Genomic DNA, 15,909 nt, shown 5'->3' with positions numbered 1-15,909 from the left:
TAATTGGATCACACAACAAAGGAAGTTGGTGGATCATTTTGCTGTAACTGTTAAAGGAACAATTTATTTAATATGTAGGTTCAGTCAGTTCCTTCCATGCATTCATAACTAAAAAAAAGCTTTGGTTAATTAGCTTTGTGGAACATGACAGTATGGCATAATATAAATACGTTGCTTTACTAATGATGTTGGAATATAAATGTTCAGAGTAGGATATGGAATTATTACATTGGATTACATAGAAAAATGGCACAGAAACAGACCATTCAGCCCAACGTGTCTATGCCAGTGTTCATGTTCCATTCTTATTATTATTAGAAGTAAACTGCAGAAAAATCATAGAGAGATGGAATCCCTTCAGTGGAGAAGGAGGCCTTCAGCCCATTGAGTCTACACTGACTCTTACCTAGGCCTACCAAATTAATTGATTCTGAGAAAAGTAAACAAATTCAAGATGGATGTCACTGGATTGTGATGGCATACGTCTTAGGCAGCTGAAGTAAGTCAAAGAGAGTTGCCAGATGCTTTGATCATAACTTTTCAGTTCTCCTTACTATGCAACTAAAGGATGGTTAGTAAGGCACCTTTCTTCGAAAGAGGGATATCTCTGGTCATTGTAGAAATATTGGCCAGTTGTCTTCTGTGGTCAAAACTTAATTTGAGATTAAATTTGTGGTCATTTAGAAATCAATGTGAATTTATTAGAGATAAATGCTTGATAAATTTAATCACATCTTTTGAGGATGTGATTAATTATGTAGATGAAAGGAATACAATTATTGTGGAAAATATTGGCCAGAATCTTCTGGCTGTTTACACCAGTGGGATTCTTTGATCCCGCTGAAGTGAACAGAGATTTGGCTGAGTGCCAAACTCTCATAAGAACATAAGAACATAAGAAATAGGAGCAGGAGTAGGCCATCTAGCCCTTCGAGCCTGCCCCGCCATTCAATAAGATCATGGCTGATCTGTCGTGGCTCAGTTCCACTTTCCCGCCCTCTCCCCATAACCCTTAATCCCTTCTCTTATCAAAAACCCATCAACCCGCTTCTTAAAAATATTTAGCGAGGCAGCCTCCACCACTTCAACGGGCAGAGAATTCCAGAGATTCACCACCCTTTGAGTGAAGAAGTTCCTCCTCAACTCCGTTCTAAACCGCCTCCCCTTTATCTTGAGGCTGTGCCCCCTAGTCCTACTGTCTTTTTTGAGCGGGAAGAGTCTCTCCACCTCTATCCTATCCATCCCATTCATCATCTTATACGTCTCAATGAGATCTCCCCTCATTCTTCTAAACTCTAACGAGTACAAGCCTAGTTTATTCAGCCTCTCCTCATAGCTCAATCCCCTCAACTCCGGTATCAGCCTAGTAAACCTCCTCTGCACTCCCTCCAGGGCCAAAATATCCTTGCGCAGGTGCGGCGCCCAAAACTGCACACAGTACTCCAGCTGCGGCCTCACCAATGCCCTATACAGCTGCAGCAAGACCTCCCTACTTTTATATTCAATCCCCCTCGCTATGAAGGCCAGCATCCCATTCGCCTTCCTGACCACCTGCTGCACCTGCAAGCTGGGTTTTTGCGACTCATGCACAAGGACCCCGAGGTCCCTCTGCACCGTCGCCTGCTGCAGTTTTTCGCCACGTAAGTAATAGTCCTTCCTACCATTCTTCCTACCAAAGTGGACCACCTCACACTTGCCAACATTAAATTCCATTTGCCATTTCCTGGCCCATTCGCCCAGCCTATCTAGATCCTTCTGCAGACTCTCCACACCCTCCGCACAATTTGCCGTTCCCCCAATCTTGGTGTCATCAGCAAATTTCGACACCCTGCACTCAGTTCCCTCCTCCAGATCATCTATATAAATGGTAAATAGCTGAGGCCCCAGCACCGACCCCTGGGGCACCCCACTAGTCACCATCCGCCAATCCGAATAGCACCCATTGACCCCCACTCTCTGCCTCCTATTTGACAACCAATCCTCTATCCACGCTAACACCCTACCCCCAACTCCATGTCCCCTGACCTTTTGCAATAACCTCTTGTGAGGTACCTTGTCAAACGCCTTCTGAAAATCCAGAAAGACCACATCCACCGGCTCTCCTCTATCCACTGCCCTAGACACATCCTCATAGAACTCCAGTAAATTTGTCAGACACGACTTCCCTTCCATTCTCATTTGCAGCAGCGACAGGGTATGAATGGCTGAAAAATTCCAATCATTAACTTCCAATCAGCTTTCGATAGGGTGTCTCACAAGAAGGTTATTACAAGAGTCCAGCAATGTGGGACATGAGGAAATATGGCAGCAGGGATGGAAAGTTGGTTTGTGAGTTAGAGGTATTGCATTTTGCTTGGATTGGAGGAGAGTTAAAAGTAGCATTTCCAGGGATCAGTTTATTTTCAAGATAGATCACTGATTTGGATATGGATCTTAGAAACACAGAATCAAAATTAGTTGAAGATACTAAATTGAGAGATTAGGCAAATAAAGATCAGGGCTTTAGGAGGCTTCAGGAGGGCATAGTCAGGTTAGCAAAAAAAAGCAAAAGTGGTAATTTAGTGTGGAGTAATACATGATAATATATCTTGGATAGAAAACCAAGTGTACAGTCAATGGAAAGATACCAAAGGGTGTGGGTAAACAGAGTGGCTTCTTTGAATGTGCAAAGCAACTGAATAAAGCCATAAGAAAGGCCGCAGAAATTTTTGATTTTATAAATAGAGACTTTAAAGTACAAGATCAAATAGACAACAGTAATTTTATTTAGGTTTTAGTTCGACTACTGTATATAATTTTGTGGATAGAGCACTATATAAAAAACCCCATTAAAAATGGAGATTAATGTAGATTACGGAGAATGAAACCACAAGTGAGAAACTACAGTTATGAGAAACTTAGAATCACTGAAATCAAGCATTAAAGAGTATTGCTAAAACAATTGTAGTCATAAAAACCAGACATTTGCATTTTATCGTTGCTTTAAATAATCAGCCTGCAAAACACTCATCAAAATAAATATTCTATTTATCACGGTGATACTTTGACTGAGGGGGAGCTGCTGTGTTGTTTAACTGTAATTTGACTTCATGCTTAAGGCAATAATGAATAAATAATTGAAAAACTCTCTTCAAAATTCTCTTTGTTGAAGCCAGATTTTGTTGTGGTTACAAACTAGTGTCCTGAGTCCTTGTAATGCACTCTATCTCTCTCTCTCCCCACAGCATAGCTGTCAATCTGATGGTAACTCCATGTATTTCCATGGGACTGAGGGCACTGATTTTAACTTTGTAACAACCAGGGATGTTGATCTTTGGACCGAAGGCATTGTAACGCAGTGGGTGGAAGAGTTTGAAAGTCAGCCTGCAGGGTAAGTGCTTGTTATCTCTAGTATTCTGAATATGTGTACAGCTATCTGGGGGATAAGTGAGATTCAAAGAAGGGTTGCATTAGCCCCACACATACATATTTAAAGTGCAGCTGGATGTCAAAGAAATTTGCTGAGAGAAAGAATTAAATATTTCTAGTGGGATGTAAAAGCTGCACTGGCAAAAAATATTTTAACTCTTTGTTTCCCTCTGAACGTATAATGGTATTAATCAAAGTTATTTTCTTCAGAGCACTAGAAAAATAAATAATCTTCACTCAGTTCACTGCTACAGAGTTTCCCCAAAACATTTTCTGTACAGTTGCTGTTATAGAAAAAGCACTTGACAGCACAGGGAATTTAATTCCCTGAACCTATCCTCAGTGCCTCACCCGCATTCAATCGACTGCTCAAGGATATGCATGCAACACCCTCCCTGGAGAGTTCAATTTTCAGTTAACCCAACAAGAGTCCATAATATTTGAGATCTCAGCAATTTTATTCTGAGTAGCTGTGAAACGTCTTTGTGTAACATAGGGGAAAAATTCATATTTCCAGTATTTGCAATATTTTTAAAGGGAAAAAATGTTCTCTTTTCTATTTGTAACTGCATGAATAAATTATGGATATCATGATTGTTCTACAAATAATATTTTGAGGAGATGTTTCCATTATTGTTACTTTTCTCTTCCTGTACAATATATACAAATGACCCACGCTCCATGGTCAGTGATGCAGGTCACCTTCCTATGTAGCCAATTGGACATGCTAAGCCTTGATTTTCTGATGTTTCAACCATAGTCATCATCTACTTTATCGTTCATTTGGGGGATATGGTGGCATAGCGGTATTATCATTGAACTAGTAATCCAGAGGCCCAGACCAATGCTCTGGCAACATGAGTTCAAATCCCACCATGGCAGCTGGTGGAATTGAAAATTCAGTGAATTAATAAATCTGGAATATAAAGCTGGCCTCAGTAATGGTGAACAGGAAACCATCATCGATTGTTGTAAAAATCCACCTGGTTCACGAATGAGCTTTAGGAAAAGAAATCACCATCCTTACCCAGTCAGGCCTACATGTGGTTCTTGACCCACTGCAATGTGGTTGACTCTTAACTGCACTCTGAAATGGGCCTAACAAGTTATACCATAGAGGGGTAATGAGGGATGGGCAAGAAATGCTGGCCGTAGATACCCCCATCCTATGAAAGAATAAAGAAAAAGATTCTAATTTCCACCTTATGAACATATATGTACTAGAGGAACAGGAGTAGGCCATTTGGCTCCTAGAGTCTGCTTTGCCATTCAATAAGATTGTGGCTGACCTGATTGTAACCTAGACTTCACATTCTCATGTACCCCAATAATCTTTCATCCTCTTGCTTAGCAAGAATCTATGTATCTTTGCCTTAAAAAAAATTAAAGACTCTTCTTCTAATTGTCTTTTGAGGAAGAGACTTCCAAAGACTCATGACCCTCTGAGAGAAAAACCTCTCCTCAAATCTGACTTAAATTGATGACCCCTTATTTTTAAATAGTGACCCAGAAGGGAAAATATCCTTTCCACAGTTACCCTGTCAAGCCCTCTCAGGATCTTAGATGTTTCAATCAAGTCACTCCTTACTCTTCAAAGCTACAAGCCTACCTTGTCCAAACTTTACTCATAATACAAGATATGCTGCAGAATACTGTGGCTGCTGGAATCTGAAACAAAAACAAAGAATGCAGAAAAATCTCAACAGATCTGGCAACGTCTGTAGGGAGAGAAAACAGAGTTATGTTTCCAATCCATTTGACTCTTAATCAGAACTAAAAATTGGGAAACTGTGTTGGTTATTATACTGTAACTGGGAGAGATTGTAACAAGATGTAGCAATCTTAAGAATAAGAGACAGATGGCCTGGTATGGAATAGGGGATGGTTTTTGCATTGAGACAATAAATGTATGAAATATTTAAAGATGGGTTTAAGATGGCGGGGAAAGGTCACAGTCTAAAGTTGTAGAACTCAGTATTGAATCCTGAGGGCTGTACTGGGCCTAATCAGAAGATGAGTTGCTGCTCCTCCAGATTGCATTGGACTTCAGTGGAACATCGCAGCAGGTCAAGGACGGACACATCAGGAGAGCAAGATGCTGAGTTAAAATAACACACAACAGAAAGGTTGGGATCATGCTTTCAGGCTGAATGAAGATGTTAGTCTATTAGGTGTTATTTTCAAGCATTAGCCTGGTAAACCTTCTCTGAACTGCTTCCACCTCATTTACATAATTCCTTAAATAAAGATACCAATGCTGTGCATAGTACTGCAGATGTGATCTCACTTTTAATCTGTACAACTGAAGCATAATCTTCCTACTTCTATACTTAATTCCCCTTGCAATAAACAACCAAAATTCTATTAGCTTTCCTAATTATTTGCTGTACCAGCATACTAACCTTTTGTTATATTTGCCCTAAGACACTTGGATCCCTCTGCACCTCAAAGCTCTGCAATCTCTCACCATTTGCATAATACTCTTTTTTACTCTCCCTGCCAAGATGGACAATTTCACATCTTCCCACACTATACTTCATTTGATAAATCTTTGCCCACTCACTTAACCTATCAGTATCCCTTTGAGGCCTCTAACCCTTCTTAACTTTGTACTCATGCTTTATCCTACCTCACAATCTTGTTCAGCTCTATGTTCTAGCCTTCTGATTGTAGTCCCCTGTACATTCCCTTCTCCCTCTACTCTCCAGTTGATGACAGCTTTCATCTGTCTCAGCCCAGACTTCTTGGACATTGTCAAATTAAAAAAAACCTCCTCAAAATCTCATTCTTCAACTGTGCCTTCAATTGCTTCTTCTTGTTCTTGTTATGTTTTTGACACCCAGTGTTGTGAGACTGTGGAATACACAACTGGAGTTTGTGATTGCTACGTTGACTTGGGGTTGATTCTTTTGTTCATGGATCAGGACCAACTTTGGATGTATTTCTGAGTCTTGACTCCATGTTGTGTCAGTGCCTGATGTCTGACATGATTTTTAATGAGCAGCTAGGGTGAGCCAATAGGAGACCCTCCAACACTAACACATCAGCACCCTCAGAGGTAGAAGCCGCAATGTAGGGGAGGCAAGAACAAGGAGGATACCTCAAGGTGGAGTGCTCTTTTAAGACTTTTTAAACAGATAAAATTGCAAAGAGGCCACTACTACTGAGTCATCTTTGTGGAAGGGCTCTCAGCCTTGTTACAGCCTTAACAGCAGGCCCGTTATTCCAGTCAGCTTTAGCAGAGTGGATTTAATAAACCCTTTAATGGACCTGCGGGCAGGTAGCCATCACCCCCCACCCGACATCTTTCATTAGCCATCTTGGAATGAAACTGACCTGAAACTGAGGCCATAGCAAAAGACTGACATCCCAACCAATGGGAAATTGCAGTTTGGCATTCTTTGATCCTGCCTCTGCAGTTAATTGAAAATTCATCTGCCAATGTCAGCATTTAAGAATAGACTGAATCAGTGGTTGAAAGAGAATTGAATAAAAGAATATGGAAACAGTGAGAGCACACTGGAGTACTAGCTGTGTGGAGGATAAACACCAAAGTGGTCCAGTTGGGCCTACAGCCTGTTTCTATATTGAAATATTTATGTAATTCTTCTATTGCTGCTTATTGACTGCTTCCCCTCTCTGCAGAGCCTCAGGATATTTTCTGCATGAAACGTGTTATGTAAGAATAAATTATTATTGAAGATATGAAGAGAGAGATTAGGATTATTGCCCCCAACAAAGAGTTATCTTCCCCGTTACAGATTTTCTTCACAGTTACTTGTATTTATTGTCTTCATCGAATACTGTCCAGATAAGTCCCTTTTAATTCCAGTGACATCTCATTAATTTTAATGGATTCTTGTTGATTTCAAACAAAACTCCACAATATTGACAAATAGGTAATGGATTTTGATTTTTTTTATATTGGGCCTAAATCAATCTGTTTGGTCAGAATGAGCATTATTTTATTCAAAGACCTGAAAGATGCTATACAAAAGCCGATTCTTTGTTGCTTAGTATCTGTTTAATGGCCCCATCCAAAACATAAATGTGCCTTTTTCTTTTAGACATTAACTAACTCACAGTGCATTCCTAAGATTTCTAATTTTTGATTCTGGTGCTTGGCATTTGAGATTGTTTTGTTTACCTCCATCATCCCCTCAATGCCAAAAGTTGATATCAGTGCTCAGTCTGGCATTAGTATACAAGCCATGACTGCGGATTGTGTATCCGAGACTCCACTGCCGTCAGGGTTTTAAATAGATCGGGGGGTGGTGGCGGTGGCGGTGGCGGCGGCAGCGGCAGAATCTTGTGTTTAAACGCGTGACCCTGTGGTAATCGGCATGTTTTTCGTCTGGACTGACCAGATCTCCAATTAGTGCTTGGTTTCACAGTGAGAATCATCAACTCAATCCCTTTCTACCTCACTGTATCATTTAAACTCTCTTGCTAATACAGGTATTTATTCCTGAAAATCATCAATGTCACTTTGTAGTAAACACTTTCTGTAGGAATACCTCTTTCATTCATTCAAATGGCTGTTAACAAAGTCACATTCCACAAATTGTATCCTTTAAACCCCAGATTAATGTTTCATATCTTCCCCTGGGGTTAAGAGAAGTGTGTTTACTTTAACATTCCTAATAATTATTTTCAGTGAGCCTAATAGACAACTTTATTCAAAGTTCAGCATCCTCAATGGGGTTAAAACAATACTATGTTTGCTGCTGATGTTTATAAAGTAAAGTGGGATTTAAGTGTTATCGCCACTGTAATTAAAGTGCAAAGCAGAAACAGGCTGTGTTGACTGTTTGTCACATTCTTTCTCTCTACAGCTGGGAAATATCAGGAGCTATCATTGGCACCAAATGTGGTGTGGTCGAGTCAGGCTCATCTCTTGTGTTCCTCAAAGATGAAGAGCGAAGTGTTTGCACATCAGTTCTGGACACTACTAACGATGGAAATCTCAGGTTTTACTTTAGCATGGGTGAGTGAAGGGGAAAGACAGGAAGCATGGCTGAGGTTAATTACAAATGTTTGCTGTGTATGTTCACTTGTTCTGAAATAAAATATTTTTGTGGTCACTTTTGGGAAGCCTGAAGAAGTGCGGATACAAAAACATCCTGAATGTCCAGTTCAGACCACGTGAATGAAATAACGTAAAGCTGTGTGAAATGTATTGTTACGGTCCTGAATTATACTGCTGTGTAATTGAATATTGGGCTGTACATCCATATCCTTTAACATAGGATGGTTAGACCACTTTTGGAAATTAATGGCAATGTTTAAACAGACAGAATGTTTAAGGCAGGACCTTAAGTTTGCACCCATAAAGAACCACAAAATAATGATTAATCTTTTTCTTATTCCTCCAGTTTTTCTGGAAGTGTCTCCTTCTGTGTTAGGAGCACATAGGAATGGCCACAGAATTATGAGGCCAACTCCCTTTAGCCCCCTTTTAAATATTCATCTGTGCAGCAAGATTTTCCTTAGACTTATCTTGCTGTTCTGTTTTATTCAGTGCAGCGACAGACAGCTCGTAGCTTTGCAAACAGACCTCAATATTTGTGTTTATACTGATGGAGCAGTATTATTTTAATTGTGTCTATGAACCAGATCAAATAAAAATGTAACTAAATACGGGGTAGTTTAGATTATCTTTTGTATTCCTAGAAGTTGTGTGATCAGATAGTTTGCCGGTTAGCCATGTTTACACAAGAAATAATATTCTATCTCTTTCTGTCAGGGGCTGGTTCCTGTAATCCAGGGGATTCACATGAAAACGATGTCACACTCTATGCCGTGGTTGAGGGTAGAAAAGAGCATGTTTTGGATGTGTTGCCTTTTTCATCCTTTAGGGTAGGTAGAATTGTTGCATCTATGGAGAACTAAATCCCGACACATCAAACCATGATGCAAACACTTTCATTTAACAGTTTTTCCCCCAGCTCAATCAAGACGAAGACAGGAAAGGTAGTGTGACCAAGTGATGGGGCATAGATTCAATCCCCAGCTTCTACTCAGCTACGTTTCCAATCACCACCACATCTGCACTGTGGTGTGGCAGTCAGCTTCTCCACGAAGGTGGAAAAGTGAAGAAAGAGTTGTCTGCTGTCACTATCTCTATCAGCCATGGAAGACAGGCATTAGGAGGACTCTGCATGCAGGCAACAAATTGGTGGGAAGTGTATTTAGTTTTATTTACTTTTACAGGCTGTGGGCGTCGCTGGTTGGGCCCAGCATTTATTGCCCATCTCTAATTGCTCTCCATTTCAGAGGGCATTTGAAAGTCAACCACATTGTTGTGGTCTGGAGTCACATGTGGGCTGGACTGGTTAAGGATGGCAGATTTTCTTTCCCAAAGGACATTAGTGAACCAGATGGGTTTTTGCGACAATTGACAATGGCTTCATGGTCATCATTAGACTTTTAATTCCAATTCTTTTTTTCACTGAATTCAAATCTCACCATTTGCTCTAATGGGATTCAAACCCAGGTCCCCAGAGCATCATCTTGGGTTTTTTGATTCTAGTTTAGTGACAATGGCACTATGCCACTGTCTCCCCAAAGGAGATCAGAAAGGAGATACATGCTCTTAAAATACAATATGTTAAGTGATAAGAATACTTAATTTTCGGTGATATTTATCTGTGTACATACATACGTATTTTCTTATCATATGGCAGTCTTTAAATAGTTGTTTAGGACGAGTGAAGGAATTACCGCTCTCTATGTAGCATCTTCATTCTCTGAGGGTTGTTAATGATATTGCTGAGGCAAGGTGAAGAGGCACGCCCCAAGAAATATCTTAGTCGGTACAGGGATCAAGCCCATGTTGTTGCCCTTATTCTGCACTGCACCCTAACTGTCCAGCCAACTGGGTGAACCAACCTGAATGAAGAGACTAAATCACAAAAATGTAGTCATTGTTAGTTTAACTGTAGCCCATAAATACGATTTCTCTACATCAGTCAGAGTCAGCAGCTGAATGAGCAAGTTGCAGAGTTATAGTAATGATAGCATATTCTATCTTGGGTTATGAGATGACCAAGCTTTTGGTCACCTGACCTAAGGTCATCTTATGTGGCATGATGTCATATTTTGTTAGAAAATGCTCCTGTGAAGTACCCTAACCTTAACCTTGGAATGTTTTATTCTATTAAAGCTATGTTGCAATTACAAATTGTAGTTGTTACTTCCCCTCAACTTTACTTTAGAAGCAGGAGCATTATATTCCATTCGTATAAAGCCAAGTTCTGGGAGTCCTCTTTAGCTGCTTGGTGTAAATAAAACAATTTCCGGTCACCTTGCCTCCAGTCACTTTGCAGAGTTACTCAGACAGATTGGTTATAGTTCCCCCTTTTGTCCCATGTTTACTTATTTCCAAAAGGCTCTTTGAGCTGAAGAGGGGTGTGAAGTGTGAAATTCTTTTAAAAGCTTATTTGTTAGTGTCACTAATAGGCTTACATTAACACTGCAGTGAAGTGACTGTGATAATTCCCCCAGTCGCCACACTCCGGCGATAGGCTGAGGGAGAATTTAGCATGGCCAATGCTAACCAGCGTGTCATTCGGACTGTCAGAGGAAACCAGAAGTTTTTTTAGTGCCAACAGAAATGGACCAAGGTCCTCAATAGTCGTCAACATTTTTAATATTATGTCATACCTGAACATCTGATATATGACCATTCTTGGCTAATTTCAGTGTATGTAGATGCATGAGAATGTTCACTGCACACTTATGGGCAGAATTAAAAGATTAAAAGAGAGGACTACGTGTTTAACTTATTGTTTACAGAAAACAACCCTGGTTTCAGTTGCCATCGCTCCAGAACTGCAGACGTCAGCCACAAGGTTCTGCTTGAAACAGAAGAGTCATCAAGGACTGAACAGGAATGTGTGGGCTGTGGACTTCTTCCACATTCTACCTGTGATGCCACCATCACCATCTCATTTAGCAGAGTTTTCCATCAATATGGGCTGCGGGTCTCATCAACCAGGCAACAGGTAAACAACAAGTCGATTAGCTTGATGTTTTCTCAGTTTGCTTCACAAGTTCTTAAATGGCACACAGCTCCCCTGATGGTTCAAAGGTAAATGTGTTACTGATTGTAACTGTGAGCTCTGCAGAGCAGAAAACTGTTTGGTCTAATCCACTGGTCATTGGATTGAGTTTTGTCCATCATTCCTGAACAATTTCCCATTTCAAAATGGCACACAACTGAAGCAATAATATTCTTTTTCATTTCTACAGGTAATAAAGAATCTTTACTGCTGTGCTTCATCATTGGGGACTATTTTTTCATTGCTGTTAAATATTCATTGATAAATTGTTAATTTCTTTAGTTGTGTAATAATGAAGACTTCTGAAGCTGTTGGCATTGAAAATTTACTCAGTCTGTGCTTTCAGTGACCTGCTGCTCTGTTCAAATCAGTTTAACTCCAGTGACCTCATGAATACAAATTATAGTTCAGAAAATCCAGGGAGTCACCAGAAAACTAGGACAGTGCCTAAATTTGCACAAGCACACAGGCCTGGAACATGAGGCAATCCTCCATCTACCCAGTGTGAAACTGGAGACCCTGTCTCAGGGAAAGAATCATTTGTGTGGCTGAAGTTGGAAGCTCCCAGCACCCCCATTGTGCCTTTGTGCGGCAGAGTGACCTGCTATTCCTTCATCTATAGGGCTAGCTGCAAAAGATGTCTTCGGCCATTTCATCTGTTCAGAAAAACAGCTCAACCTTTTCGGGATTAATTCCCCATCCCTTCCAGAATTTTGGGACTTTTCAGAAGCTCTCTGCCGAACTCGTGTCAGCCCTCAGTTAGTTTGCTCTGAAGCCTTTTAAGACCTCTCGGATTTTATTCACATTCTTTGTGAAGACAAGTGATAATCAATTTTTTTGAATTCTTTCTGTGACACCAGCATAAGCTTGGAGTTTTCAACGAATCATGGACGTTCCTGGTCCCTACTGCACATGGAGTGTCTGCCTGATCTGTGCTCAGGCCCACATCATCCCCACAGCTCCGTCTATTCTTCTGAAAACTATAGTGGGTAAGGATCTAACTGCTATCCCATTATTATTTCCGTTTTAAAAAATTGTATCTTTTAGTGATTTATATTCTAAAGCAGAATGACTTAAAGACTGAGTAGTCAAACTTATCAAAGGCAACCAACTTGAAACCTTTCTATAAAAAGCAATGCTTTTTTTAAGGGAATACATGAATATTTTTGAGGGTACCTCTTATTCCCATGAGATTAGTCCCAAGACCTTTTAGTTCCAGCAGAGAATTCAAGGTTATGAAAGCAAAATACTTGGAAATCTGAAATAAAAACAGAAAATGTTGGGGAAAGCACGGTAGGTTTGGCAGCATCTGTGGAAAGAGAAACACACCACGGAGTGGGAGGAACATCTCCCCCTTAACGTTTTGAGCCTGTATGACTTCTTCAGGGCAGGGTTGCTGTGAAATCCTACTTTTCTGTCTTGAAGAATTAATGGACAGTTTCCCTTAATGTTCATTTGTGTGAATGCACTCAAAACAAAAAGATATTGCATTTGAACCATACAGGAGAATACACTGGTATAGTTAGTGCTGTCTGTATGTTTATGCAAGGTGTGGGGTGGGATTGGGAGAGGGATGGCTGTTGGCTACTCAACTAGAAATCACAGAGGGAAACAATCAAACAATAAAGCAAAACAATCAGTCAGTCAGATAGGGGCGGACTCACACTCTGCAAGTGACTGAATGAATAAACTGATAAACTTTTCAATATTGAAGCTGCCATTTGATAACTTGTGTGTTGTCCTGTGTTGAAGGTGGAGTCGTATAACCATTCCTCTACCATATGCTGCGCTTACCGCTGGGACCAGATTTCGCTGGAGCCAGATGGGTCCAGTCGCAGGAAATATGTGGGCAATTGATAATGGTGAGTACCAGCATGTATTTAGAATAAAAAAAAGTCAGCATGATTTCAAATGACCAAGTCATGTTCAATCTTTTATTCTCTTGCACATTTCATTTTGTTTCCTTGACTTTTATTGGATTGCCTGGAAAACTCCATTACAAGCAATGACTAATTTCATGTAGACAATCCACTCTGAAGTCTTACTTTTATGCTGCTTTATGTCACAGCAATTTTTTTTACAATTAGTTTTTTTAAACTTGTATTGTGCTTTATTTAAATAATGATTTGAAAAATAAATAAAGTTACATCTCCTAGTGGCTCACAGGGTAAATGCACTCCCCCATTTGAGTCTTAGCCATATATACCAGAAATGTTTCACATTCTTAACCAGACGTAGTCAGGGTACGAGTATGATGAGATTTAGTGTCCGAGAGTTGGAGTGTGCCTAGTCTGGGAAATAACTGGCCATGGTTCTCAATCCTGGCTCTGATCCAGCTGCCCCTGCCTGAAGCCCATGTGCATGGACTTTGGATTTGGACAGTGCTGGGCTCAGGTTTTAAACTCTGCACATGACCTACCAGCCCCATGATAACAGTCCAGATTCAAACAGTGGCCACCTGTGTGAAGCAGTTAAGAACTGAGGCTGCCTGTGAAACTGTAGCACAAATTAATTGACTCCATTCGGTGGGTAAATGGTAACTGGAGAAAACTAGAGGTTAAAGAACAAGTGAAAACTTGATTGAGAAAGGATTGTGGCAGGTATAATTGGCATTAACCATATCATTGTTTGTATTTCAATTAATAAATCCCTCCTGTTCATAATTTTAGCCAAGCAGTCAGTATGAGGACAAAATTGGTTATCTCAGTTAAGTAGGGCAACCCTTTTCTCAGTGTAACTTGTTCACCCAATACCAGTATGTTTATTCATTTGTAAGCTAATGTTCCAAACATTGCAATAGTCTGACCTGTGGAATGTTTAATTCCTTCTGCAGTCTACATTGGCCCTGCCTGTTACAAATTGTGTTCTGGTCGAGGTCGATGTACCACCAACGGATGCAAGTAAGATGAAGCCTCATTATTCTCTATTATTTCATCTAAGTCTAAACATGACTTTGAGATATCACCAACAAATTAAAACATTCTTGCTGACCTAATCCCTCTGATAATTAACCTTGCTGCAGTAACTGCAATCTCTCACCCATATGACAGGCACAAGAAAACAGAATTGTTTATTTAACTGGGACCTGTCTACCAATACAGCACAGTGGGCTTTAAATAAACTTCCTGTAGATAACGTCTTGTTTGATGCAGTTTAATACTAATCTTGAAAAATTTCACAATCCTGCCTGCAAGTCAGGTTAAATGGCAAAGCAACTGTGGAAACAACTGGCAAAGCTCTAACCTTGCTAATGGATATGTGGCAGGAGTATGTGGCAACTTATTTGCCATGTGATTTGCTCTTCAAATTAATCAAGATGCAAGACATCATAATTGTAAACCCACGCACAGCATTTGAGGAAACAATTGCCCAAGGTATCATCAGTGGAGGGATTGAGGGAAGATTTGCTGTGTTATACATTCTGTGCTATGTTTGTAAAGAACACATCACAATTTCATTTTTGTATGGCAATACGTACAATTTGAAAACTTTGTCTCTCACTCCCGCTGTTAAGAAAAATACTCATGAGCTCTGGAGTTTTGATAACAGCGATCAGTTAAGTTGTCTTCCAGCACACACTTGAGAAGTGACTGCCTAATTTCAGTCAGTGATCATAACTCCTAATATCAAAATTAATTTAAAGCAACCCAGCGAGATGAATTGATGTTGAAGAGTTTCTAAATTCTTATGATCAGGTTAATTGATTGTTTTCAAAAATCATGTACAGAGATCCAGCATCAGATCAATACTGATGGAACAGGAAGTAAAGTACGATTCTAAACAATGTAATATTTGAGCTGAAGAGTGGTTGCAAATGATGTGCCCCAGGCATTGCTCTTATACATATAGAGAGAGAGAAATATGAATAGCCTAAGGTATTATCGGCAATATCCCCAAATTTATTGCAGTTGATTGGAAAGAATTTAGCTCTTATTGTGAACTGGGCCAGAAATAAAACACGGTCAGTAAAAGTGATCATGAAGCTGTTATAATATCACTATCAACCCAACTGGTTTACTAATGTCCTACTGGGAAGGAACCGTCTCACCAGACCCAGTCAGGGCCTCCAGTCCCAAAATTAATGTAATTCACTCTTTTTTGATCTCTGAAGCAGCTGAGCAAAAGTCCAGCGTCATCTTGTCAGAGTAACTAGGGGTGGGCAATCAATTTTGACCTTGACAGCGACACTTAACAATGATCTTCCATTAAATGTAACATAATTGGCATGGGAACATGGAGCCAAAATAAAACAGTATTGCCCATTCAGACAGTTCCATTATAATTTGGACAGCAGGCCTATGTTTTAGGCCAGAACCTGGAAATACAGATCCTGATCTGCAGTTGCTAATATCCACCAGGCCTCATCTGAGGATAAGTCTCTGTCTTCACTCAAAGGACTTCCCACTTCAGAAGGCATGATGGAAGGCAGGGGTCCCAT

The 15,909-nt window shown here is 40.2% G+C and overlaps 1 protein-coding gene across 2 annotated transcripts in view; it reads left to right on the top strand.

Moving 5' to 3' along the window:
* The window catches only part of reln (reelin), a 318,770-nt gene that overhangs the window by 139,310 nt on the left and 163,551 nt on the right, over positions 1-15,909 (top strand). For both annotated transcript variants that reach the window (XM_080207461.1, XM_080207462.1), the window contains 7 exons: positions 3,225-3,370; positions 8,244-8,395; positions 9,155-9,267; positions 11,206-11,414; positions 12,332-12,460; positions 13,224-13,333; positions 14,305-14,371. In XM_080207461.1, the coding sequence (XP_080063587.1) occupies positions 3,225-3,370; positions 8,244-8,395; positions 9,155-9,267; positions 11,206-11,414; positions 12,332-12,460; positions 13,224-13,333; positions 14,305-14,371 (926 nt within the window). The remainder of the gene's footprint in view (positions 1-3,224; positions 3,371-8,243; positions 8,396-9,154; positions 9,268-11,205; positions 11,415-12,331; positions 12,461-13,223; positions 13,334-14,304; positions 14,372-15,909) is intronic.

This window comes from Carcharhinus amblyrhynchos, chromosome 19, assembly GCF_965287045.1.
Source record: "Carcharhinus amblyrhynchos chromosome 19, sCarAmb.v2.hapA, whole genome shotgun sequence".
NCBI classification, from domain to species: Eukaryota; Metazoa; Chordata; class Chondrichthyes; order Carcharhiniformes; family Carcharhinidae; genus Carcharhinus; species Carcharhinus amblyrhynchos.
Note: the sequence above shows the minus strand (reverse complement) of the source record. Positions and strands in the feature narration are given on the sequence as shown.